The following is a 27,888-nucleotide window of genomic DNA, read 5'->3' as shown; positions in this document are numbered from 1 at the left end:
CCTCATCACAGGTGACAGCAGTCGCCCCAAGAGAGGACAGAGCAGCAGACACAGTGGTTGTGGTTCCCGAGTGTTGTGTGCGGCATTTCACATCCAGCGTCTCAGGAACGTGTTCATGAAAGCATGAGTACCATTCTTTAGACTGCTCCCCTCATTTCTCGAGTGAGGGGACCAGGCCTTCCTAATTCACTTTAGGTGCCTGGGATAACAAAGTATTTCACCAGAAGGGGTGTAAGCAGTGCTATCTGATAAGAATACAAAGAAGGAAAAAGCAGATATCTTAAAGAAAACGTGTGTTCTATTCACACTAAAAATATCAGACCAATGCACAATATACTGCAAAACTGTAACACAATACGGCCAAACCCAATGTTCAAATATTGAACTGTTCAAGCATGTGAAGATCATCTTCTGAAAGACAAACTGGGTTCTTATTTTGTAGCTACCTTTGTGTAACTTAAAAATCTGCTGTCCCTCAACAAGGTCTGACACTGTCTTGGTACTTGTTAGGAAGTTCGATGAGACAATGTAAGCTCAACAGTCAACTCCCGGGATCTCCCAGCGCTCATTTTCAGCATTCATCCGAGGACTGGGCATCATCTTCATCCCTCACTTCTCGGTATCTCCCTGAAGACTCCCCTTCTGGATTGTAGCTCTGCATTGTAATATTCAGTCACTCGGCTAGTTTCTGTGCTGCGAGCTTTGCCCGCATCTCCTCATAATTCTGCTTCTGCTCTTTCTGCAGAGCCAGGGACTCTTCTATGGAGAGCAGCTGTGCAGGCAGGTGGTGGAGCGGAAGAAGGCGAGCTGCTGTGACATCATCAAGATGCTGCCTAGCCCTGCGTCGCTGCTCTTCTGAGGAGGCAGGAGACTGACCCCTCTGACAATGACTTGGTGAGTCACTCTGTTGTGTGGGTAACACATTGGTCTTAATCTTATGAAGAGGAGGCACTGGGTTTCTAGCTCGCATTTCTAGCACTTTTATGTAATGAGGCTTCTTAGGAGTCTCACTCTGCAGTTCTGGAAAGTTCTCAGTGCTAGTGTTTTCTTCTGAGGGTTCAGTCTGGTCTGCAGTTGTGATCTTTTGCAATTTAGTGATAAACAGACTGTCGACGCTGCTGGAAACCTCTTCCGCTTGACTTGAATGCTGGGGGAGATGTTCATTAACTTCAGATGAGGGAGCCTGGGCTGTGATGCGGACAGACAGGCTGGTATTCACTGTGCAGCCAGTCTCCAAAGTCTCTTCATTGCCTCTGTGGGTGAGCTGTGTAGGCCCCTGTATTTCTGAGGTTGTTTTAGATGATTCAATGTCTACTGACGAACTAATGATGAAGTATCAAGCATCAGGTCAGAATTCTGGGCCTTGTCTATGTCGGTATCAACTCTTGTGGTTGCTTTATGCCTTAGCTTACAATCAACACTAACAGGATGAAATAGTTCAGTTCTCCCTCTGACCTCTTCGCTTTCTGAAATGGCAGCTTTCAGTTTGGCAGTGGTGTCTGAGATCTGTTTACCTTTGTCGGGCAATTTGCAAATGAATTTTTCTTTGCGCAAAAGTCTCTCCTGGTGCCTCAACCTCTCCTGCAGCTCTGCCAATCTCTGCCGCCCCAAGTTTTCAGGAACTGGGGGCACGAAGCCGAGGGGCAGGGAGCACATTATGCATGGGCTGAGGGTGGCCCCACAGGCAGGGTTCCCCAGCCGGGCCCATGGAGGTCTCAGGCTCCTTGGAAGGCAGCAACTCTGGAGCACGTGCAGGAGTCGCCATTTTCCTGGAAGAGCCGACAAAATTGTTTAAATTGATAAGAAATATATGTTGGTCCATTATCAGTTTTAATTTTAGAAGGCGGTCCCATAACAGCAGAAGTTTCCAATAGATGCTGTATAACATGAGCAGTGCGTACTCCTGGCAATGGTGTAGCCCATACAAATTTTGAAAAATTATCTATGCTTACATGTATCTAGGAAAGGCGACCAAACTCAGAAATATGGGTTCCATCCATCTGCCACGATGTATTAGGTTGCATCCTTCTGGGATTAATTTCAGATGGAATACATTTTATAAGTGAAGGCTTACAAATAGGACAATTAGCAATAATTTGTTTGGCTTCAGAATAGAGAACCTTATATTTAATATGCAAATATCCTGTATTGGCATGATTATGACTGTTTTCTTCTGGGGTAGCAAATGCCACTAATTGATCTACCATATGATTGCCATGTGTTAAAGATGGTGGCAATCTTGAATGTGATCTAATATGTGTAATAAATATTCTAGAGTTTCAGAATAACAATAGTCCTTTAATATGTGAGAATAACATTTAATATAGGCTTAGATGTAGAAACAACAGCAGTTGCAATATTCTGTACTACTCCTACAACATAAGCTGACTCGGCTATAATATTTTTACATCATGAGTAAAATCCGGCAATACATTAATTACCGCTAATACTTCATTTTGTTGTACTGACCCAAAAGAAGATTCTTGTCCCCAAAATTTATCTTTGGTCCAATAAGCCGCTTGGTCTTAGAGCCATCTGTAAACACAGTAACAGCAGATGGTAATGGATCAACAGAAATTAGTGTATTTATCAAAAATTTTTTTTGTTTTCTAAAGCAATCCCAGAATTTACTATGGGGAAAATGAAATTCAATATTTCCAGGGTAAGAAATCATGGTTAATTGAAAAACCTCAGACGTCTGCATTAAATATTCCACTTTATTTTTGCTTAATGGGAAAACAATAGCAGCACAATCATATCCCCACAGTGTAACAGGTCTTTGTATGCCTTGCTCAATAATTAAAGAACTTTGTTCCTCATAAGTTGTTAATGTTTTGTTAAAGTTATATTTAATATATATCCATTCTAAAGGCAACTCATCCTGAGCAAAAGTGCCTGTAGGATATTCAAGAGTATTTAAACATATAATTTAATAACTCTATCTGGGTCAATCCAGGGTACAAATTTGCATCTTTCCATTTTCAGGAAAGATATCCTTGCATGCCATCGTATAAGCATTGATATCCCCAGTCTCCTTTATAGGTAATAATGCTCTCCTGTACTCTTTATTAGCATTTTCAAAAGCAAGCATTTTCAGCATTTGTCCTCCAGCTTCCTTTCCTACCACTGTTCTTTCCAACGTTAATTTTAGTATACATAAAAAATTAATGTATTGTTCATAGAAAGCTACTAACTTTTTCTTTCTTTCTTTTTTTTTTTTCCGGAGCTGGGGACCGAACCCTAGCAAGCGCTCTACCACTGAGCTAAATCCCCAACCCACTACTACCTTTTTCAACCAACTGGTATCATCCTTTACACTAAGTCGGTTGGGCCACACCTTGAACTGATGCTGGCCTAATTATAGGAAAAGAAAAAGCAGGTGAATTCATCATTGTCGTCCTCTGAATCTAATCCTTAATATGTCATCCTCGGGAAACGACTTAGAAAAAACTGCTTCAGGCAGTGGTGCAGACAGCAAAACTTTTACTTTCGCTTTCGTCTTAATGAAGCTGTAGCTTCTTGTTCTATATTCATTATTACCCTGTCTGCATTCATGGCCTTGAACACAGTAAAAATAACAGCCCAAAGAGACCAGGAATTGGAATCTTTTTGCCCTGCCTGACAGCCTTTTCCACCTTAGCTTTCACTTTGACCCAGATACCAGAATCCCTGGAACCCTTGTCAGGGAACCATGGAGTGTACTCTCTTGCTGTCTCTAAACACTTTTCTAAACCAGACTGAGAGACATGACTTCCCTGCACTTTTAAAAGATGCTTAAGCATAGCGAGATGAAGAGAAGATTTATCTTGTCCCATTTCCTTGTAATAAAATATACTTACCTTATCTGACTGTCCTGACTTGCCTTCAGGGACCCCGTTCCGGTGTCAAAGGTCAATGTCTAGTGTGTTGGGAGCCCTGGGTCGGGTCACATTCCTCTCTGTGTTTCCTGATGCTCAGTGGCCATGCTACTCCAGCTTGCTTTGAAATGAACCAGTCTGCCGCCACCACCACCACCACCACCACCACCACCGATTTGGTTTTGTAAATAAAGTTTTATTGACATCGCCATACTCAGCATTTACATCCTGTTCACTGCTGCTTCTGGCTGCAGCTGCAGGGCTTAGGAGCCACCAAGCCCCTCAGGCTCCCATGCTGAGAGCATTGACAATTTGCCTTGTTTGTGAAAGAGGTGACTGACCCCTGTGCTGTAGGTGGCCTTCCCGTGCCCCTTAACCCATAGCATAAGTCTCTGTGCCATCCTCTCCCTTTGCTGTGGTGTGCACTTCCTGGTACATTCCTGTTAGCTCTTGACACTTCCAGAGCATTGGGGCTTGCAAATTGAATTTGGATGGCACCAGGAATAGACCTGATAGCAGGGTGTGGGACATTCCCTATGGGGACCCTGCCCAGGGGAATAAGCTTACTTTTCCAGCCAAGTCCCTGAACAGTGAGCCTTTGTGGGACAAGTTACTTCAGGACATGACTTGACCTCTCTGCAGTGCACCCAATCCCCAGATTGGCTCAGATATCCCCCAGAGAGGTTGTGTAATCGAGTGTTCCCAGTAGAGGCAGCATTCTGTATGGTAGCATTGCCATGGCATCCAGGAAAGTCAAAACCAGAGGGACATGTCTGGCAGTTGGAAGCAGATATCTGCGTCCATGGGGAGAAAGATGGACTAGACACTCCTGCAGGGGGTGAGCTGAGAAGCACTTCCTTGGTTTTTTCACAGCCGTGTAGGCTGCATGCCATGCTGTGTACCCATGCTGTGCTGAAGCCCCAGGCTTTGATTCTCCCACAGCTGCTGTGTCCTGGGGCCAGGGTAGGATTAAGCAGACTTCAGCAGGAGAAAGGTGAAAACCCTGGTTGAGATGTGGGGATGGCACAGTCATACCACACCTGAACATGAGGCCCCTGACTTAGAGCCCTATAGCATCTGTGACAAGCCAGCTGTGGTGACATTCATCTGCAATCCCAGCCCATGGGGGGTAGAGGCAGTAGGATCAGTTGTTTAATATCCTTGGCTACACGGCAAGTTCGAGGCCAGCCTGGGCAACTTTGTCTATGAAAATAAGACAAAACGAGGTCTTGACTCTGAGCATCACTGCCTGTACCTGACATGGTTGCCCCACCCCAGGTAAGAAACCCCTCTGTCCAGAGGCCATAACTGCAGGAGACTCCCTGGCCAAGTGTCTATACAGCGCCCTGTTTGACTGGACTGTGCTGAGGACCAACCACACCCTCCTCAACAAGAAGGACATGGAAGAGGCTGTTTCTGTGAGGGCCCGGGCCCTGAGACGGCCAAGAATAAACCCTGTCCTTGGGAAAAGCCATGGAGACTAGGAACCCAGGGGATCTCTGCAAACACCAGGGCTGGCAGAGGACTCTGATCCTCTACAGCAGCTGCTCTCAATCTGTGGGTTCTGCATCATAGCTCCTGCACACCAGACATTTACATTACAGTTCCTCACAGTAACAAAGTCACACTCATGAAGTAGCTCTCCAATAAGTTTATGTTGGGATGACAACGACATGAGGAACTGAAATAAAGAGTCACAGTGTTAGGAAGGGTAAGAACCGCCATTCTATAGGAACCCAGGCATCTGCACTCGGTGTCTGGAAGTGTGATAGGCTAGGCTTCACCCTCAGCCATGCCAGCATGTGGGCACCAAGCCTAGGTTCCACCCCAATGCTTACTGGATATGTGCAGGCCTGGTTCCATCAAGAAGTAACAAAGGAACCCTTGGCAAAAAAGCACTGGGTACCAAACAGGTTAGGAAAACACACCCCCTCTTCTGCAACCCCTCTCAGGAGGGCTAGTCTTCCCAGGAGACCCTGCCTATAACCAAACCTTGTCTCCCAGTGCTTGCCTATTGGTGTCTTGGCCATATTCAGATTTGAGGACTTTGAACAGAATAGCTTCGAGCAGATTTGCATCAACTACACCAACAAGCAGTTGCAGTCCTACTTCACCCAGCACACCTTCAAGCTGAGGCAGGTGAGAGTGGACACCTATTCCCCAGCCCAGCCCAGCCATCACCCTGAATGTCAGCTGTGTCCCTCAGTATCAGCAGGATGGGGCCTGGGCACCATAAGTTCCCCAGGACCTAAAGCTATGTCCTTGAACTCAGTGCCATGCTCAGCCCTTCCAGCCTCTTTCAACCCTTCTGGATGCTCAACTGCTCCTGCAGCAAGGCATCAGTGTGCACATTCTGTCACGTCATTTGTGTGTGTCTACAGGTCAGAGCCTGTCCCCTCTGTTCATTTCTTTTGCTGTATTTGCCTTTCTGAGGAGGCAGGACTCACAGGTATGGGAGGCAGCCACATGCATATTCTGCAGCCATGTCTGATTCCTCTGAGCCTCAGTCCCACTTACACACCTACCCTCCAACCTCCCCACTCCATGTCACCCCTGGGGCTCTGTAAACCTTCCTGCTTTCTGTCTTTATATAACTGGTGACACTCCAGCCCTCAGTCAGTGGTGTCATACAGTGTTAGTTTGTCTTTGCACTGCCTGGAGGTCTGACTTAGGAGAATGGCTACCATTCTCATTCCTGTTCAAGGGTCAGAATCCCATTCCTATGTAAGGCTGAATAATATTCCAGCACATGGCTGTGCCATGTTGAATTTACACAGTCACCTATGGATTTTATGTTTTGGCTTGTAAACACACATGTATAAGACTCAAATCACACCCAAGTGGAGAATTGCTGGAGGCCGCCATTGCTTTCTGAACCGTCTGAGAGACCATCCTGTCCACAGTGTATAGGGCACCTTCTCCTCATTGCTCACACAGCATGAGGAGATTAGTGAGGGTTAACCTGGCTTCTCTGTCTCCTACTTTCTCCCACACTAGCCCTAGCATCTTTCTGTATTGCATCGAAAGTTTAGAATCCAGGAGGATTCCAGCTTCCTTGCTCAAATATAGAAAGTTTCTCCTTGCCTGCTTTGAGACTGAGTCTCATGCAGCCCAGGCTGGCTTTGATCTCACCATTAGTTAAGATGGCCATGAACTCCTGGTTCTTGTGCCTCAGACTTCTCTGAGTGCTGGGTGACAGGTATGCATCACTCTTAAGTCCTGCCACTGGGACAAGAGTGAGCAGAGCCATCTCTAAAGCACACACTTTGCTGGTGTCAGTGATGACTGACTTATGTTTCTTGTCTTCCTTGCCCATGGCCCTTCTCCTTGGTGCATGCCATCCTTCCTCCCTGTGACTCATGGGGGACACCAAGCCTGAGGATGTCAGGAAGAAGTTTACTTACTTCACTGGGTTGGAGGCTGTTAGGTTCCTGCGTCAGTAGGTGAGATTCAAGCTAGAAGGTTTGTGGCATGAGAAACGGGAACAGAACTGGAATGGCAGGAACAATCGTCGCCTGGCTCTGAGAAGACCAGGTGGGCAGAAATTCATCGTTGGGCAGGTAGTGAGCTCAAGACCAGGCTGGGCATTGCTCAGCGCATGTGAACAGGTGTGCTTACATGGATACGTGTTTCCCCCGTATGGTCACCACTTATCCATGTATCATAGACTGTCCAAGGAGCTTTTTATGTTTTAACATTGTGCGTGTTTGTGTGTCCATACATGCATACACACACATATATTCGTACATATACACAAATACGAATACATGCAAACACATGCAAACACATGTATATACACATTCATGTGCACACACACATACACATATATACACACATACATGCATACACACATACACACACATATATATACACACATACACACATACACACATACACACATACATGCATACACACATACACACATACATGTAAGCCCAGGAGTGGAAGCCAGAGAACAGCTTGACTCTTGGTTCTCTCCTTTTTACCACGTGGGTCCTGGGGATTGAGTCAAGCTCATCAGACTTGACAGCAAGCCCCTTTAACTGTAGAGCCCTCCTGTTGGCTGCCAATAACCTCTTTCCACAAATTGTATTCATGGTGGAACGTTTACAGTTGTTATTCTCATGATTCCTTCAGCGCAGCTGTCATTTACACTGCATTAGCAGTTATAATTCATGTAGATGTCAGGAGAGCTGGAGGCGTGGATCAAGAAGAGAGCCCTTGCCTAGAATCTCCAATGAGGGAATGGGGGTGTCTCAGTGGTGGTGCCCCTGCTGATCTTGTGCAAGGCCCTCAGTTCAAGCACACTGTGTACAGGGAACTCCTTTCTGTATCCAAGTCAGTGAGTGCCCTTCTTAACTTTCTTCACCTTTCAGGTGCCGTGCCTTGCCCTGAGTCCTGCTGTGCCCTGCCCTGCCCTGCCCTGCCCTGTGCCCTGTGCCCTGCCCTATACAATGCCCTACCATGTGCCCTGCCCTAGCATGTGCCCTGCCCTGCCCTATGCCTTGCCCTGTGTCCTGCCCTGTGCCCTGCCCTGTGCCCTGTCCTGAGCCCTGGCCTGCCCTGTGCCTGCCCTGTGCCTGCCCTCTGCATATCCCTGCCCTGTTCATTGACCTGTGCCCTGCCCTGCCCTGTGCTCTGCCTTGTGCCCTGCCCTTCCGGGCCCTGCCATGCTCCATGCCCTGCCATGCCCTGCCCACCCCCTGTGCCCTTTGCCCTGTGCCTGGCCCTGTGCCCTGCCCTGTGACCCGCCCTGTGCCGTGCCTTGCCCTGAGTCCTGCCATGCTCTGCCCTGCCCTGCCCTGTGCCCTGTGCCCTGTTCCCTGCCTTGTGCCCTGCCCTGTGGCCTGCCCTGCCCTGCCTTGCCCTGTGCCCTGTCCTGTGCCCTGCCCTGCCCTGGTGCCCTGTCCTGCCCTGTGCCTGCCCGGGCGCAGCCCTGCCTTGTGCCCTGCCCTACCCTGCCCTAACATCTTTGGCCAAAGACTTTTGAGATCTGGGCTCACCAAGCCCTGCACTAGGGGACACCTGGTAGTCAGAGCCAAAGGAACAGATGACAGGCCTGGTCCTGGGGACTTGTGTCTCCCCCTTCCCTGAAGTGTTTTCCCCAGTTCTCCACTCCAGGTTTAGCTTGCAGGGACCCCAGTAGGTGGCAGACTTTGCTGAAACTCATGTGTGAGCCTAGGATAGTGGTGGGATGTAGGGTTTCTGGAAGATTTTCAGAGAGATGCAGGCCTTTCATGACCTCCCCAACCATCCTGTGCCCTCCCTGGTTCACTCATCCCATAGAAGTTGGGAAGCCACTTTTCCCTGTCCTGTATAATTTTCCCTGCAGAGTTAACTCTCCTGCAGGAGATAGTTTCAAATGCTTCTTTAAAAGCACCTGTTCCTCAGATCTAGATCAGCTGTGAAAACAGGCCTCTCCCTGTCAGTGTGCTAGCTCTCTGACCCAGCTCAGAGCTGCAACACCATAGGATCCTCCAGACACAATGCTGGGTGGGTCCCAAGGAGGAGTTAGAGCAAAGTGCCCCTTCTGAGAAGTGACAGAGAACAGAAGGTTCAGAAGTGACAGTCACCCCCCGAGTGCTTCTTCCAGGAGAAAGCAAGGAGCTCTCCCTTTTAAACAGTTGTTGGCTCACACATGACCCAGATGTGTGTCTGGAGAAGATTTCCTGGAGCTTACGTGCCCAGTCAGAGTGGGGATACATCCTTGATCCATGCTGATTCCCACATCAAAAGGTCCTCCCCACCCCTCAGGCCTTGAGTTGAACCCAGGTCCTTCCAAGACCAACAGACCTGAGAGAAGAGAGGGCAGTCCAGGGGAGAGAAGAGGCCAGAATGATATTAACCTGGAACAAACCCCCATATCAGCCATTGAACAACTTCAGAGGTTGTGCAGATGTGGGCTTCAGAATCTTAAGGTGACATTTTTCTGATAACAGCTGATAGGTGAAGCTGAAGTCTGCTGTAGGTGGGATGATTCCAGGCAGGGAGGGGATCTGACTCTGCAGGCCTGGCCAGCCTCTGTGTTCTCATGAAAATAATTGTTGGTCAGTTGTAAATCTGATGTGAGTGTAGGTTTTTGTCAACTCAAAAGGATGCCATTTCAAGTTTCACACATTATGTGAGAGACACACATTTACCTACGGGGTATTGGAACTTACTTCTGTAGAAGTGACTGTGGGCCAACAGAGGGAAAGCATTCTTGCCTTTAACATTCTGTCTGTATTAGAGACTACAGGGACTGGCTTCCTGGACAGATAAGTACAAGGTGATAGACATTGTAATGGGGGAAAACTGAGGCAAGAAATGTCCTGAGGACAGTGATTTCAGATTGTGCCTTTAGCCAGCAATCTCTTTTGTCATTAAGGTAAGCAGGTTTTGAGCCGGCTAAAACTTGTCACTACTTCAGGGTGTCTGTGGTCTTACAACTGCTCCAGGTCCTTCAGAGATGAAGGCTTTTCCATTAAAAAAATTTTTACAGGGCAATGTTTCTCAACCTGTGGGTCATGACCAATTCACAGAAATTATGTAGCAGATACTTTGATATCGGATACCTTGCATATTATGACTTATAAGAGTAGCAATATCAGTTATAAAGTAGCAATGAAATAATTTTATGGTGGGGGTCACCTCAGCATGAAGAGCTGTATTAAAGTTTTGCAGCACTAGGAGTGTTGAGAACCACTGCCATAGAAGCTGACACATGGGAGCAGACTCCTCAGCTGAGTAGAGACCCATGGCAAGGGATACTGTGTCCCAGCCTAGAACCCAGAGGCAGAATCTATTCCAGGAGTCTGGGGGCTCACCTTGTCTTAAATTCTCCCAGGGTCAAGAATAGCATTGATCATCTCAGCAGAGTGAGCTTGCACAGCCCACATCAGGCCCATGGCTTCCCTTTACAGAGAAGGATGTGGGTCTAAGTGACAGACAGTGAGACTGAGGGGACCCTGACACTCATTTGCTTTGAGCTGTGGTTTCTTCACCTGTAAAATGGAGGTGTTTCTGCTGAATTGGGTTGTTGTGGAGATTAACAGAACATACAACCTGCTCAGTGTCTGCCTGGCCTGGACACCTGCTGATTAAATGGAAGCTGTGGATGGTGACGCATTCAAAAGTAGAATCTCTAGCCCAATCATGTTAGATGCCAGGCGCCAGACAGGTGTTGTAAGCATTTTGTGATTCTGAGACCACCTCGCATTAAAACAGAAGGCTCTTATTTTTAAAACTTTTAAAAATGAATCAAGTATAAAATACTAATATGAAATAGTCATAATCATAATTGAGCTAATTCTTGTGAAGTCATTTAGATTTTCATTTTCTGCTTCTATTTTCAAGGCATCTAGAATAGCACTATATGAGATCCTAAAGCCTTCTATTATGGTGCTACCCATTCATTCCTCTCTCCTTGAGGAAATCTCAGGTGACTTAAGAAAACCTGATTTCTTTTCAGGTTGTTCCCAGCTGGTGGGATCTCTCTGTCGATGGTTCTTGCCAAAAGCTGCAGAGCCAATGTGTTATTTTACAACACAAAATTCCACACCTTATTGTTACCAATGAAGTCGCAGGAATCAGATGCTGTATTTAAGTAAAGCTTCCAACTGTTCCTAATTCACTGTTCCCCCAGAAGAAGAGCATTGTACCTCCCTCTGCACACTTTCTTAAAAATCCTTCAATTCAAAGACTTTCCATTGCCTTAGTTATCTTCATTTCCTTTCAAGTTGTGCTTTGATCTGCTCTGGACCTTAATGCACTTTTTACCTTTGCAATAAAGGTGTGAGGTACGTGAGCCATACCATAATTAAGTCCATGTTTATAGTGAACAAACAACTCTTGCTTTAAATGTCTGTGCCATGGCGATTCTATACCACACACTAATTTTTCAAATATTTTAGGATGGCATGGATTTTTGAATGATGACAGAATTTAAAATTGTACTTGCATAAATGATTCAATTCATTTTTAAGATATAAGCATATGCAACTTATTCATAATGTGGTGTAAAATTCTAATTCTATAAAATTACTACTGCACACTGCCATGGATAATTAAGGAATTCAAGCTAGTACTTTCCAACTGTAAATAATCAGTCTTCCAGTCATGTTAGATACTGCTTTAGTTAGGTACAGAAATAAGCTTTATTTAACTTCCTGTGTATGTTTTTAAAGTTAAGCAGGAAGTAAATCCCTTGGGGAAAAAGTCACATTTGTCCACTGAGATAGACATTACATACAAAGGTGGTTCTCAAATTCTTTAGAGATCTGAAGAATCTGCCATTTCAGATGTCCTAGTAGTTAAAGGCTTTTCACAGTGGGAGAGACATCAACTCCTAGCAGTGTCCCCAATCTATTCTGAAGAAGATGATGGGCTCTAAAGAACCCTACCTGGAGTTTCCTTCAAATGTGGCAAAGTGGCCATTGGGTGAAATACTACCCACTTACCTCTACTGCTGCCAGAAAGCTGCCCAGACGTTGGAGAAGTTGATCATGGGGAAGTCTGTTGTCCCAGTTTTTGGAAAAAAAATAGGATAGTCCTTCAAGTGACCTGCTTCAAAGGATTATTGTCAGAGCTCCTGGCCCACTGAGTTGAAGGTGGATGCCACAGTGACACAGGAATATTTGCTGACTGTCTGTCAGGGTAGCCAACAATTTTTGTCATTTCTTTAGATTTGGAAGCTGTTTGCTCTGAATTTCCTTTTCTTCAGGCAACATTTCTCCTTCTCAGATCTCGGATGGGGTTGAAGATTACATACTTTAGTCTTAACCTTTTTTTGTTATGAGAATCAGTAAAGAAAACTTGCTCACCATCGTGCAGGAATGTGACAGCCAGGAACCTGGACAGGAACAGGGTGAACTTGGGAGGCCCAGAAAGCAGGGCTCGATGGACAGTCCACAGCAGCATCAGAACGCCTGCGACAACCGCTCTGGCACCATAAGTCCTGAGAGAGGATGGGGATCCCAGGAGAGTGTGCGTGGTCTGACCACTGCCTGGGACTTTTAAAAGCATGGACCACCCCTGAGCACATAGAAGAGCTTGAGCAGAAAGAGGCCGATGCCCAGAAGCTGCTGCTGTGGTAGGAGGCAGTTATGGCGGTTGGAGGTGGAGGTAGAGGTGGAGGAGGGATGGGAGAAGACGGAGGAGTTTCCCTAAAAGATAAGAACAGACACCATCCTTACTACTCCAGAACCCATCCCAATCCCACCCCACCCCCTAAAATGCCCAGTCCACTGCCAAACCTCCCTATGCCAAGCATTCACTGCTTCATCCCCACTGTGCTCATTTCTTATTTTTTTTAACTTCTTATTGTCTGTGAACCTCACATCATGCAGCTCAACTCCATTCATCTGCCCTCCCCTCAGGTCTGTACTCCACCATTGCATCCTTCTCTAAATCAGAGCAAAAATATTCTTCTGGTGCAAGCTGCAAAAAGAAAAAGAAAAAAAAAGATCATATATCCACAAGAGAGGTGTAAGATTATAAAATGAAAGACATAAACCCTTAAATTATTTAGAATTAACAATAGTACTTTTGGTCTCAGAGGATGTATTATGGCTAAGAAATGCAAGTTATGATAGATAGAGGATATAAAAGCTTAAAAAGTGATAGAAAGTGATTTAGGTACAAAATTTTAGACTAATATAATTTAGAGAACGAAGTACCATCTCCAATTTTCTCAAATACAAATGGACTGAACATTGTGACTGTAATTCTTATCTGATGGATCCCATAATTTCTCTTATTTTATCTAGTTTATTAATGTTAATGTATTCATTTTTTTACTATGATAGATGCTTTTGTGTTTGGTGGGGTGGCCATTTCCCAGAGTTCAGGTTCTGGGACCTTGCTCTATCAACTTAATGATGTCTATACCCTCATTTTAGACGTTTATGTACACCCCCTATATCTCTTGACTATTTTATTTTTCTGATAGAAGCTCATGGTATATCTTACACAGGCCTGGGAGCAGTGCACCTTTGGCGACATTGGTGCAGAGAGGAGAACCCCACAAACAGCATGAGGTTCCCTTCATTGGTGGCTCCAATATTGCACGTTCCTCTCCCAACTGGTCTCCACACTGTTCCCAGCACCATAAAGACTTCAACTCTTTCCCTTAAGGAATTTTCTGGCAATTGTCAATTGCTAAGCACATGACTTCATGAGTGTTCCCCTAACACACACCCATGTTGTAACCTACCATGCAGACTATTTCTTGATGTGATATAAAGCACCTGTACATAATGAGACAGGAGAACTTTTGACTGCATATTCAAGCTGGTGTGAAATCTCAGGAAGTTTTAATGGCTAACATTGGTGAATGAGGACAATTTGAGTTAGGATGAGACATTTTGGGGCAAGATATGGAAGGAAACATTCATTTAGATACATAGGAATTACTAAGGTTTTTATAATCAAGCCTTGAGGAAAATTTGGCTTTGGAAGCAGGAGATGCTCAGTGGCTCTGCCCCAGGAAAGGCTCCTGGAAAGGGCACCTCTGCTTATGCTCAGTACAGGGAGAACATTAGCAGGGAGGCAAAGTCTGCTCCCCATGACATCTGCTGTCCCTTCTTGGACATTCTATTGTCTCCTAGAGAGTTCTGGCATCCTCTGTGATGTCACCAGTGTTGTAGTGACAACCAGTGCCCTAGTTTCTCTCAGTCTGAGTCTGGGGGTTACAAGCTAAGACATGTTTTCCGGTCTTCGCAAGCATTTTGGGAGGGGGAACGTCGATTGTGGAGAGACTAGAGTGAGGGAGGCTAGCCTTTCGTCTCAAAGTAATGATGGACAAAGACAGCACTTCTGGGGAATGTGGAGTAAGTTCTGGGCAGTGTATTTTGAGCTTCCTGTCAGGGTGACTGTAGGTTTAAGCTGACCTTTCTAGCAATGGGCCACAACAACTGGAGCATCTGAATAGGAATTGAATTTCCATGAATATCACAATTCCTGAAAGTCAAGGATTTCAGAATTTTAGTTTCCCCATCCCCACAGGGAGGATATGGTAAGGCCAATGCTATTATACTGTGAACTTCTGGTCTTTACTTTTCAGTTCATTTGTTATGTTACATTGATATAATAACACCATCAGGAGTCATGGAGGGTCCACCTTTTCTGAGTTTAGACAGGGCAGCAATGACAGTAGGAACAGGGAGAGAATTTTGCTCCAGGCAATAACCTTATGTTCTTAGACCTCCGCTGATTTCTTCTAACTGGCAGGGTCATCGTTAGCTTTATATATTAGAGGGTGTGTGTTACACACATTTTTCTAAAATCCCAAAACTATTTGGAACGTGTAGACCAAGATTCAGCCTGTAACCTATTGGCACTTCTGGGCATTTGTTATTTCATATAGGGGAATTGATAAGTCTGTTGACCATGTCTTCCCTGGAAATGCATTTTAAATCCAATGTTGTTGGCTTTGAGTATCAGGGTCGGACATCTGAGTGTCTGCAATCACTCAAATTTTGTGGATGGTGAATTTATCATCTGAGTTCTGAAACCACAGGGGTGAGGGTCCTGAAACCAAGTTGTACCCTGTTCAGTTGATAATATTCCTGGAGAAGCCATCTCCGTGGTCCATGGAAGCACGTGATGTCCGGCATAGGGAACACCTGGCTGCTTACATCTCTTGGTCTCTATAGAGTAGTGGGAGAACTGAGATCCCCTGAGGAGGCCTCTTAAGCAAAGACCAAACTCCTTGCAGTGACACTGGGTTCCAGGCTTATTCTCCTCTTTAGGCCTCACTGTGGTCTATGTACACTCTATGCATTCTCCCCATGCAGGTTCACTTGTGTTCTTCTACCTACAGACGCTGGGAGAGAAACATCATCCCCTGAAACTGACCTAAGCAAGAAGCAGGCCAAGAAGGAAAAGGAGAGGCTAATTAAAGAGCTGCAGCTCATTACCAAGGAGAGAAATGACCTGAGAGATCGCCTGAGGTTTCTGACAGAGAGATCCAAGAACAACAGGTATGAATCGCTCCAAATTCTCTTGTTTCATTCCTGGGTCTGCAAGGTCACCTTCATCTTAGCCTATTAAGGTTTTGGGTTCTAGAAAGCTGTGCCTCCCTAACCACCCTGTGCTAAACATCATCTCCCATATAGAGAAGATTCAGAACCTGACCCTTCCTAAGGAGCGCGATGGAAAATGGACCCATCTGCTTCCATTTATTGAAAAGCAGGATTTGTGTTCTGAATGAAGAATTCAGGGATAAAGTCAGGGGGAGTGACTTCCCAGTGTACATTTGCAAAGCCCTTGACAGCTGGTGGCTTTGCAAGATTGTAATTGCAGTGAGTTTATGGTGAGTCTCTGTACTTGCTAGGCAGGGGACTGAGTGCTGGAAGATCCAGGCAGCAGCCTGAGGGGCCTGGTCCCACACTGTTCATCTCAATGCTTGACTAGAAGGTCTCAGGCTCAGGCCTGTTTGTTATTGTCTGTGTGTCTTACACTCTGAGACAGCAATGGTGCATGCATTTCTCCTGGTTCTCACTGTGCTTTCTGTTTCCATATTTGTCTTTCTCTTTCTCTGACACTGTTTACATTTCTCTTTTTTGTGGGTGTGTCTCAGTCTGTGAGTCTGTGTGTGCATACATCCAAATGCATATGGACAACTTTTATATGTTTATATTTCCCTGCACACTTGGAATCTAGGCGTCTATGTCTTGGTCTGAGTATTTACCTGTAACACTTTCATGGTCATGTGAATGCTTTGTTCTGGGAGCCCCACTGTCAACAGCACAATTTTTTGCCTATGTGGCCATGTTTGTCTGTGTATTTGTATTCTTTGTGCAGATTATAATTTTGGGTTGATATATGGTCTGTTATCAAAACATGAAAAAGGAAATCACAGGATTCTGGGTTTGTTGGGGTTGGGGGAGCATGGAGAGGTGTGGCTTAGGCTCTTGATAGCTAAACTGGCTTGACTGCAGATTTCCTCCTGATTGAACAAAGGGAGCCAGGGAACCCTCCATCTGGATGCCGAGCTTCTGGTGTCCTGGACGCAGAAAAACATGTTGCTGAAGGTGAAGAAGATCCCAATATGTAGAATTCAGAAGGTGTCCTTCCAGTACTGGGGTATTACAGGACCCACGCTAAGTTCATATATTCCTAAAAGCTGATGTTCATTGTATTCTATCATTTGGGGTCAGGCCCTACTTCAGGCCAAATCCATTATATGAAGACCTGGAGAGAATGGAGGAGGAGGTCATGTCAATTCTGCACAACTTAGAGATGGAGAACACTGAGATCCATGATAACATCCAGGAGCAGAAGAAGGAGATTACCTTCTCTAGGTAAGTACTGGTCAGAAAGGCTATCACTTGTGGAATGGCCATTTCTGACTTTCTTTGTTCTGGATTGGACGGTCTTCAGCTATGATTCTATCTCTTGTGCTGTTTACACATCAGTGTGCCAGGGTCATTAGGACTCAGTTTTCAGTTCCACAAAAGACTGTTACTCATCCCAGGATTGTCTAGGCATCTACAGAAGGCTCTAGATAGAACAGTACTGATTGAAGTCAGCAGAAGATTATTAGGCTGACCTGGACCAGGTTTTACAACACTCAGTGCATGGACCACATGTTTAGCATGACCTTCTCTTGGTTCTACTGACCTCCTTTGAGGGTGTTGGCCCACTACTAATTGATGTTTCCCCCATGCATTGGGCTTTCATGGATAGCTGTAGATCCATTTTCTTTTTGAGAGATGTGGTCCCTAATTCGTGCTTTGGCCAAACAAACAATTTATTCTTCCCTGAATTAACTCTTCGTGGTTTGTGCAGCAGCCTTATATGTATCCAAATGAATTCTATTAAGTCTCATGGGTATCTGGGTCCTGGTGGAGTTAGTGGCACTCGGGCGTGGGAATGGGAGAAAGGGACTGCATGATCTTACTATGCAGACTGTATTTCCAACAACCTGCTCAGCCAGCTCCTGATGGAGAACACATGTAGGAAGAAGTTGTTCCCACTGAAGCAGGAAAGCAAGGAGGTACAGCTTGAATGGGCACTGATCCAGAAATATTTGGTTGACTGCAACAAGAATGATAAAGACCAGGAACCTCAGGACCCAGAATCATCTGGTAAGAACAAGCAGCTGTGTCAGCTTAATCCGATAAAATATGCCAATTTGATACATCTTTGCTTCCTCCTACCACCTTTCTAATTTACACCCACAACCAGCCAACCACCTCATGCAATGGAATTGTTCATTGCTCTGCCTATGCACAAGGATCTGGGAAGTTAATCACTTTTCAGAAACTGAATTAATTTGCAAGTATAATTTGCCGCTCTTTTTGAAGCTGCAGTCTAGAAATGGTGACAGATTAATAACATACCTCATTATTGCATATCCATGTGATAGATTGGATGCTATGTAGAGTTTTGAACAAGTTCTTGGTCCTTTGACAAATGACACTCTGTGGTCATGTGACGTCTTGTGTATGAAGCACCTTTCCGGGATAAGAACCAAGTGCAAATGTCAAATTAGTACTTGTCATTGGCTTTCACCTTGGTGACATATGGATGTCTCCTTTCTTCCTGCAACCCAATGAGGTCTCTTCCCATTGCCCTGTTCTTGGTTTGCACTGGTATAAGTCTGGGTCCCAGATTGGCAGCCCACATTACTGTTAGGGTTGCTGGAGATTTTGCCCTTCCCGCAGAGTTAGCAACAATGATAACAGTTAAAAGGTCCATGTTGACTGTCCAATAGAACTGAGGTGGTAGAAGGCAGCATTCTGACAGCTGGCTTGCATTTCCCCACCAAATCAGTGTCTGAAAAACTGCCTTCCTTACCCAGGTCTCAGAAAGTGCAAGAGAGCTGGAACTGGACACACACCAGTAAGAGAGCTTCCTGAGGAATAAGTTGCTTTCTCAGGAGTCCCTGATGACAAACATCCTGAATGGTAACAACATATTTTAGATGAATATTCTTCCTCATAGTTAATTAGTCATTTCTTAAAGACCCTTAATTTATATATCACTAAGCCAGCATGACTGATTGAGGTCTTACTCCCTTTCTTTTTCAGAAAACACGACTTGAGAGACAACTTGGGAGACCACCTTTCATTATGTGTGCTAGAGGAGAAACAGCAATACATCTGTGCTTCTAAATATTCCTAAATGTTCTTGTTACTATTTTTCACTTTTCAAATATTTTAAAATATTTATATTTATTCATTTTCATCCTTTTTCTTTGTAAAAATGAATTTCTTATGAATAAAAATTGAATTCTATCTCTTGAGTCTTAAGACCATCATTCTTACTCAAAGATTCTGTGCCCACCCCCCTGTGGACTTAGAACTGACACCTAGAGATGGATCTCTGCATGTTCCATGGAGCCTGGGCTAATAAGTGAATTCAAAGTCACCAAGGGGTACCCAGTGTGTCTTTTGTGTGGATAATGTGGCTGTTTCTCTGACACACACTTTATGATGTAATCACTGACATGCTTTACTCAATTGTTAGGGTCCATGTGGTTCTTCTGAGAGAGCAGCAGATGCTCTAACCTGTGAGTCATCACCACAGCTCCTGCAGGTGGCTTTTGTTATTCCACATGAGGTGCTGTACTAGGTGGACAGGATCACCTCCAATTAAATAGAGAGATCTCAGGAGATGTGTGTTCACAGGGAACTTACTGAGCCGTGCGTGCTCAACGTGTTAGGTTGCCAGGCATCCCTACAGGGCTCTGGTGTTCCCACTGCTCATTGTGGGTCAGGATCATCCTCCAGCATCACTTAGTTTCCATATTAGAGCAGATCGTTTACCTGTTGTCAATGATGACCATATGTATTTTGCGCATCTGATAAAATACAGAATAGAAACTAGCTTCCTGTTGGCCAGATTGGCATAATGAGTTTTTTGATTGTTAGCATGAAAATTATTTTAAACCAAGCAGTTTAGGGAGGAACCTCAAGAGCATCCACAGTGAATGCAGCCTACAGCTGTGAACACAGGTTTCCTTTGGAGAGCAGGCCTGTGCAGGCCCAGAACCTAGGTGGGACAGTTCAAGCTACCCTTTTTCCATGGCCAATCTGGGATCATATTGAGAATGTATTTTTTCCAGGTGACAGATTTCCAGTTTATGAAATTGAACTAACTTCCTCAGAGTGGATGTTACTCAGAAAGTTAAGAACAGAAGGAATTATCCAGAATGTCCAAAACAGTTGCTGTCACAACAGGGCTTTTAAATCTCAGCAGCTAGAGAAGCAATGTAGTCTTTGGTTATTGTCAAGCTTAGGTCTTCTAGTCATTCATTATAAGCAGACCATGGCACAAAAAGAGTCATCTGTGTCACAATAAAAACTAGTCGGAACTATATTAACACTACACTATCACATTACTACTATATGGAGGTTCTCAGTTACTATCTTAGAAACTGTGAGAGGCCTAGGTCTTGCTACACATATGCATACTTTATAAGTCTTCACAACACAGTGTGATTTGTCCTGTTAATGCTACCTGCAGCCTACAATACCTTGGATAATTTCTACTGACATCTGTGACGTGAGGCAATAGTTCATGTCATCCCTTACCTGAATAAACTGTCCTTAGAGTACAGCATAGTCAGAGGGGCCTTCATTTCCAGTCTTCAGACAAGTCTGTCAGCCATTGTCCAGTGCCTGTCTTCAGATGTCCACATTGTCAGATGAGTGTCTTCATCCAGCCTGCCCTGTAATTTTGTAGAACGTTAATAGGGTTCCAGCCCTAGGAATTAATTCAGTGTTACAGTACTTGCCAAACATGCTCAAAGCCCTATGTTCCACCCTACCCCTCACTGTATGTTGTAGAGGAAGAAAATAAAGAACCCATTGCCCTTGAAGTTTAGCCTCCATCAAAAGGAGAGCCTGCATAGGGCCTTTAAGTAACTCTAAGCCCCAGCTTCCCCACAGTTCCCTCCATCAATTCCATTATTGGTGTGTTTTCATTAATGCTCACTTTATTTTTGGTGTGCAAAGAATGTGTACCATGTCAGTACAGTGTGTGTGTGTGTGTGTGTGTATGTGTGTGTGTGTGTGTGTGTGTGTGCGTGCGTGTATGTTTGTGCACCCATGAACTCACTGTAAATTTTTATAAAATGATTCAGAAGGCCCTAGCGAAAACTGTCAATGTGCATGGAGAATTATGTTACTACTGTCCCACGGCACCTGGCACCTTGCAGGGAACACTGAAATGGTGGGCTACTTTAATACAGCCTGAAACCAGGGTGTGCATGGTTTTCAGTGAGATTGTGATGTCATCACCACTACAGAGAGCAGCATAAGCTTCATTTATTGATTCTGCTCTTACCAAGGTGAGGCAAAGCCTCATCCTATAGAGAGTCTGGTAGGATTTGATGGCATGAAATAAACTCAGGACTAAAATCAATCAATTACAAACAGAGAGAAGAATACAAAGGGCCAAGCAAAGCAAGAGCTGCTTTTTCAGAAGATTCACAAGAGAAACAACCCCCTCCTCAAACTAACTACACACCAGAGACAATACATAAATTAACAAAATCAGAAATGAAAAGGGGGATATTACAATAAACACTGGGCGAATTCAACAATCATTAGATCTTACCTGAGAGACCTATGATCCAGAACACTGAACTCTCCATTTGATATTGGTGATTTTTCTAGACAGATAACAATTACCATGTGAAATCCAGATCTGGGAAGGTAACTGAATAATTCTATAAGACAATAGATACAGTCATTAAACGCTGCCACTCCAAAAATTAAAAAAAAATATCAGGGTCACATGGCTTTAATGCATCCTTTAAACCAGACCTCTAATGAAGACCTAATAACAATAGTGCTTCAATTATTCCACTGAATTGAAAGAGAAGGAACATTGCCAAACTCCTTCTCTGAGGCCATTATCAACCTGGTGTCTAAACCACACAATAGTAAACATGAAAAGGGAATTAGAGAGAAAGTTCCATCATGAACATTGATGGTCACTGATTCATTTAAATACTCCCACTCAGAATCCAAGATCACATCAAACAAATCACCTACTATGATCAAGTAGGCTTCTTCTCAGGGATTCAGGAGTGATTCAATATAGGAACATCCACTAATGAAATATACCAATATAACCCCACTGAAAATAAACCACATTATTATCTTATTAGATCCTAAAATAGTCTACACACTTTGCTGTTAAAAGTCCTGCAGAGTAGAGGGATACAAGGTACATACCTATGCATAATAAAAGCAATAAACACAAAGTCAATAGGCAACATCAAACTCAATGGAGAAAATCTTATACCAATTTCACTAAAATCAGGGCCAAGATAGAGCTATTCACTCTGTCTATATCAATTCAAGATAGAACTTGAATCTATATCTAGAACTCTAAAATCCATAAAGAATGAAGGAGTTACCAATGGGAAAGAAAAAGGCAAATTATTGCTATGTGGACATAATGCGAAAGTATAAGATATGCCAAAGGGTCCAGATTGTGACTAGATACAAAATGAACTAAAAAAAGTCAGAAGCTGTATTTATTGAAATGATAAGCAGGCTGAGAAGGAAATGAGGAAAGCAAACAGTTTATACTAGCCACAAAGAATATAAAAATCCATGATCTAACTATAACTATATGTGTGAAAACCTTATATAACATGGTCTTGAAATCTGAAGAAAAAAACAGAGGTAGTTATCATTGGAAGGAAAGAAATCTCATGCTCATGGATAGCTAGGAATAAAACCATAAAAATGGATATTTTACCAAAGTTATGTATACATTTAATGCAATTAAATGAAATTTTAACAAATTCACATCAAATTTGTTACAGGCTTGTTTTCAGACCTTGCTTTCTCACTTCTTAAGTTCATCCAGAAAAACAAAAAGCAGAGAATCTTTTTTTTTTAAAGCAGAGAATCTTAATTTGGGTTTCTATTACTGTGAAAACACACAGTGACCAAAACGCTTTTTATAAAGGACAACAGTTATAAAGGACAACTTTAATTGGGTTTGAGTTACAGTTTCAAAGGTTCAGCCCATTATCATCTTGGCAGGAGCATCATGGCTTCCAGATAGTCTTGGCTTTGGATTGACCATGGGTTTCCAACCTGTACTAAATGCCAACAGGAGAAGGCTGTGTCATGGTTAGCCAGGAAGAGAGTCTCAATTCTCCCACAGTGACACACTTCCTCAGACAAGGCCACATCTATTTCAACAAGGTCTCACTTCTTCATACTGACACCCCGAACCTTTGTTATTCAAACAACCTCACCACGGATAACTAAAACAAACTGTTAGAGTTGAAGAACTTGAGGAGGTATCACTGTTCCTGATTTTAAATTATAATATAAAGTAATAGTAAATTCTCTTTTCAAGTGGCCTTGCTTATCACAATTAAAATATCTGTCATCTAGACTGTTCTTAAGATTTTTAGAGTTACTTCTGAATAATTAGCATCATAAATGTGATATCTAGTATCAGTCCCAACTCTAAGGGATTCCTCTATTACTGCTGACCTTGTATTTAAAATAAAAACCCCTTTTTGCATCCTGAATTAGCACTTTCAAATGACTAAGATTCGATCCGTAGTTTTTGGTCCATTGAATCTGATATTTTTTTAGTAGCTGAAGTCAATCTTTGCAAATATTTAGTGTAGGCTTTTTTTGGGCGTTTTGGAAATTGAGTTGGACCTCTTTTGTGAGCATTGATTCCATTGCTCTGAAAATTTTAACCACTACATGACAGGGAGCCTAGGGCTATTCATCCAATTCAAGCTGGCCTTAAAACTCAGTATTCCTTTACCTAGCAACGCATCCTGGGAAATGTCATTGCCTCTCACCTGATTTTTTGTTTGTCTTGTTTGTAGTCATAGGTTTCCCCTTTCTACCACCTTTAACATGAAACGGAAGACCAGCTTCCAACAATACTGTTGCCCAACTTTTCCAGTCTCGAGGTCTACTTCTGTTCTCTACTGTTCATGAATTTACCATCTACTTCACATAGGAGTAATACATACTACATGAAGGGATGACTTATTTAAGCTTACTAAAATCTAGCATAATAAATTCCATTTAAATTTTCCATACCCTTGGTAGTACTAAGTGTAGGCTGGTGTGTCATCATTGGAGAAACTAAGATTAGTTTTCTAAAAATCTTGAGCCACTCACATTTAGTGTCCTTCTGTGATAGTGTATTAGGCCCTTGTCTAAATTCTTTTGCTTATGTCTGAATATTTTTCTTCTTGTTGTTTATAAGTCTCTGTAAATTAATTAATTAATTAATTAATTAATTAATTAATTTCAGGGCTTTTATCTTATCAATTCACTTTTATATTGAGCTTGTGCAGTAAGCCATTATGTCTAAGAAGAATAAAGAAATAGCAAATATTAATGTGAATGATCATAATCAATATTGGGGTATTTGCAGGGACGACATTGAGCTTTTCACTGTCTGGTTCTGTTTCCAAGTCATCTAGAGTAGCTCTATGGAAAATCCTAAAGCATAGGAAACACTCAGCAGGTTCCAATGACATCCTTATGGGCTCACAGAGGCATGGGTGAAGTTCTTGCCGGGGCTCCCAGAGGCTGCAACTCTGAGGCTTGAGAAAGACAGAGGCCACTGAGGCAGTCTGTTCCTACCCTGGAGAGGGGTAGACCTCTTACAAGGCGTAGGCTGGACCTGGCTTCTCAGACTCTCGATTCCAGAATAGACTGCTTGTTTTCCTCCAGCAACTGCTGATTTTACAGGACATTCGGTGACACTACTTTAATAGACATTAGCAGTTTTATCCTTCCTTGATGAGAGCAATTCAGGGTTTTATGGGCAGATGTACTTATCCATTCCTCCATAGGTAATATGCAGCAATGCATGTCCTGGACACCGACAGTTGTTCTTTGTGGAGATGATGGGACTTACCCACACTCATCCAATGGTTGCTAGGTAGTATCACTTCCTCTAGACAGTTGGCTATGGCCCTTTTACCTAGAATTCCTAAGTCTGTTGCTTCGTCCTTTTTCACTCCATCAATAGAACCATTTAAAATGGGATGTGATCGATGTCTTTCTCTTGACCTCCTTGCAGTGTCCAGAAGGCATGCCTGTTCTCATGGACATGGCTTCATTTCTTTTTTCTGCATCGAGAGGAAAGCCAGCAGAGGAGGCAAAGTTTACAAAGCATCAGTAGGATTCCTAGAAAAGAAGCCATCCAGATCTCCATTCTCAGAAAACCCTGGCTTGCCCTCATGTGACTGGGACCTCAGACTCCAGCAGCCTTAGATGAGACCAAGGAAAGCTGTGCAGAGTCCTGGGTCCTCAGGTTCTTGACCTCCTGAGTGACAGCTGCAGACACATCCTCCAGGGAATCCTTACAGATGGTGACATCTGGACAAGGTGAACCAGATGCCAAAATGAGACATGTGAGAGAAATCCTAGACTGTTTTGAAGGAAGCCGTCTCTACTTATGCTTCTGTCACTGTGTGACCTGCCTCTGTGATGTGGACAGGGAGCTCTCTTGCCAGTGGGTCTCCTCCTAATGTGTTTGTTGTTGCAGATGTCCTGGATGTTCTGGACCCCATCAGAACTCAGCCCGTGCTCAGTCATGCGGAGGTCAACACCTTCCTGTCCATCAGGTCATGAGACCTGAGACAGTTGAGGTAACTGCAGTTGCCCTGGGTGAAGTGCTCACAGACTTGGGCTGTCTTGCATGGCTGTGGCTTCAAGCAGATCTGTTTATGGTTGTCTCCTTTGTAGTAACTCTTGCACCAGAAAAGCATTGCTTTGTACCAGGAAGATGATCAGGTCTTGGATAAGCCCAGAGAGTTCATGATTTTTAGGACCTGGAAGCTCTGTTCCTAAAGACTTTGGTGAAAATATTTGCAGAGGTTTCTCTGGGACTGTGCATAGTGGCAGTGACCAAGCAGTGTAAGCTTGCAGAGTTTTGGCCAATCTGTAGCAGGGTGCCTGGCTGCACTTGAGATTGAAGCCACAGGCTTCAGTAGTAGCCATCACCTACAGAGTGATCCCTGCCTGGTCTCCAGTCTCATGGAAAATCGAAACTGGGAAGTGGGATAACACATGAAATGGAAATGAAGAAATATCCAATAAAAATTAAAAAATTAAAGTAATCCTCCCAGGAGAATGAATGGGAAGCAAATGCCTTAAGCAAACAGGTTCTCCACAACAATGCATGCTGAGTTCCAGCCTGGACATGAGGTGCCCTTAGTTTGGAACTGCCAGGCTGCTACTAGGAAGAGAACTTTCTTGTTCGTTTTCATAAGTCTCTCAAGTTTCCTTCTAAGGCTTTCATCTTATCATCCACTTTCCCAATGAGCTTTTATGAGAAGCCATTATGGCTCACAAGAATAAAGTGAGGCTCATTGAGTGGCTGGGAGCTGCAGGTGTGGGGGAGCTAGGCACAGAGAGCACCAGCCTGCCAGGGGTGGGGCATGCACGGTGGGAGGGACTAGCAGAGCTTCAGCCTCCTCAGTTTGAGCAGGCTTAGCACTGGGACCAGGCTCCCTGGCTTGCCTCTGTGGCCACCTTGCCTGGGTCTCACCACAGGCGCCCACACTGGTTGCCAACCAGCTGTGCTTGCTCTACCTGTCTGCTGGGCTTCTGCAGTGGCTAGCACAGCCTTCAACATGGACAACCACGAGTACAGCGTGGTCCGGAAATCGGTGCATCCCGGGAGCCTCTTAGACTCCTTGTTCACCATGCACAGGCAGATGTAGCTGGAGGACAAGTGGCTGTGAGTTCCCCTACTCTTCACATCACCTCTGGGTTGTGGCGCCCAGCCAGAAGGGCAAGGGCTAGCCCTGCTCTTGCTGGTCCTGCATGCCCATAGCTTATCAGCTGGCTGGTGGAGCTTGGCTTTTCTCTGCCTGACTCTGCTTTGCCCTGCCTTGGTTTGCACTGCCCTGTTGGCTCTCACTTCTTTGGCCAAAGACTTTTGAGATCCAGGCTCGCCAAGCCCTGCACTAGGCAACACCTAGAAGCCAGAGACAAATGAACAGATGCCAGGCTTGGCCCTGGAGACTTGTATCTCCCCCTCCCCTGAAGTGTTTTCCCCAGTTCTCCACTCCAGGTTTAGTTTGCAGGGACCCCAGTAGGTGGCAGGCTTTGCTGAGCCTCACCTGTGAGCCTGGGATGTAGGGTTTCTGGAAGACTTTTAGGGAGATGCAGGCTTTTCCTAAACTTCCCAACCATCCTGTGCCCTCCCTGGTTCACTCACCCTGTGGAAGTTGGGAAGCCACTTTTCGCTGTCCTGTGTGACTTTCCCTGCAGGGTGGGCTCTCCTGCAGGAGATACTTTCACATGCTTCTTTAAAAGCACTTGTTCCTCAGATCTAGATCAGCTGTGAAAACAGGCTTCTCCAAGTCAGGGTGAGAGCTACCCCTCCCAGCTCAGAGCTGCAACACCATAGGATCCTCCAGACACAATGCTGGGTGGGTCCCATGGAGGAGTTAGAGCAAAGTGCCCCTTCTGAGAAGTGACTTAGAACAGAAGGTTCAGAAGTGACAGTCAACCCCCAAGTGCTTCTTCCAGGAGAAAGCAAGGTTCTCTCCCTTTTAAACAGTTGTTGGCTCACACATGACCCAGCTGTGTGACTGGAGAAGATTTTCTGGAGCTTATTTGCCCAGTCAGAGTGGGGATACATCCTTGACCCATGCTGATTCCCACATCAAAAGGTCCTCCCCAACCCCCAGGCCTTGAGTTGAACCCAGGTCCTTCCAAGACCAACAGACCTGAGAGAACAGAGGGCAGCCCAGGGGAGAGAAGAGGCCAGAATGATATTAACCTGGAACAAACCCCCATATCAGCCATTGAACAACTTCAGAGGTTGTGCAGATGTGGACTCAGAATCTTAAGGTGACATTTTTCTGATAACAGCTGATAGGTGAAGCTGAAGTCTACTGTGGGTGGGATGATCCCAGGCAGGGAGGGGATCTGACTCTGCAGGCCTGGCCAGCCTCTGTGTTCTCCTGAAAATAATTGTTGGTCAGTTGTAAATCTGATGTGAGAGTAGGTTTTTGTCAACTCAAAAGGATGCCATTTCAAGTTTCACACATTATGTTTATAGACTACAGGTACTGGCT

General features: G+C 44.5%; 1 protein-coding gene and 2 pseudogenes across 1 annotated transcript; 1 reads left to right on the top strand and 2 right to left on the bottom strand.

The window, feature by feature from the left end:
- Window positions 1-476: 476 nt before the first annotated feature.
- Window positions 477-1,747, bottom strand: LOC147999388 (DNA-directed RNA polymerase II subunit GRINL1A pseudogene; annotated as a pseudogene).
- LOC147999387 (uncharacterized) lies at window positions 746-19,078 on the top strand. Its single transcript, XM_087596640.1, has 6 exons — window positions 746-894; window positions 15,658-15,817; window positions 16,997-17,140; window positions 17,772-17,926; window positions 18,643-18,748; window positions 18,872-19,078. Exons 3-5 carry the CDS (start codon window positions 17,040-17,042, stop codon window positions 18,705-18,707), a joined length of 321 nt encoding a protein of 106 aa, XP_087452766.1. The 5' UTR covers window positions 746-894; window positions 15,658-15,817; window positions 16,997-17,039; the 3' UTR covers window positions 18,708-18,748; window positions 18,872-19,078.
- A 5,549-nt stretch (window positions 19,079-24,627) lies between these two features.
- Zc3hav1-ps3 (zinc finger CCCH-type containing, antiviral 1, pseudogene 3) lies at window positions 24,628-26,507 on the bottom strand (annotated as a pseudogene).
- Window positions 26,508-27,888: the final 1,381 nt, after the last annotated feature.

This window comes from Rattus norvegicus, chromosome 19, assembly GCF_021556685.1.
Source record: "Rattus norvegicus strain SHRSP/BbbUtx chromosome 19, alternate assembly SHRSP_T2T, whole genome shotgun sequence".
Classification (NCBI taxonomy): Eukaryota; Metazoa; Chordata; class Mammalia; order Rodentia; family Muridae; genus Rattus; species Rattus norvegicus.
The sequence above is the reverse complement of the archived record's forward strand: the minus strand, read 5'-3'. Positions and strand labels throughout refer to the sequence as shown.

Bases quoted from the DNA above. Each gene is read 5' to 3' on its own strand.
- LOC147999387 (XM_087596640.1), top strand. From the start codon at position 17,040: ATGGAGGAGGAGGTCATGTCAATTCTGCACAACTTAGAGATGGAGAAC. The intron at 17,141-17,771 runs GTAAGTACTGGT...CAACCTGCTCAG, and splicing joins AAGGAGATTACCTTCTCTAG to CCAGCTCCTGATGGAGAACA. The intron at 17,927-18,642 runs GTAAGAACAAGC...TTCCTTACCCAG, and splicing joins TCAGGACCCAGAATCATCTG to GTCTCAGAAAGTGCAAGAGA.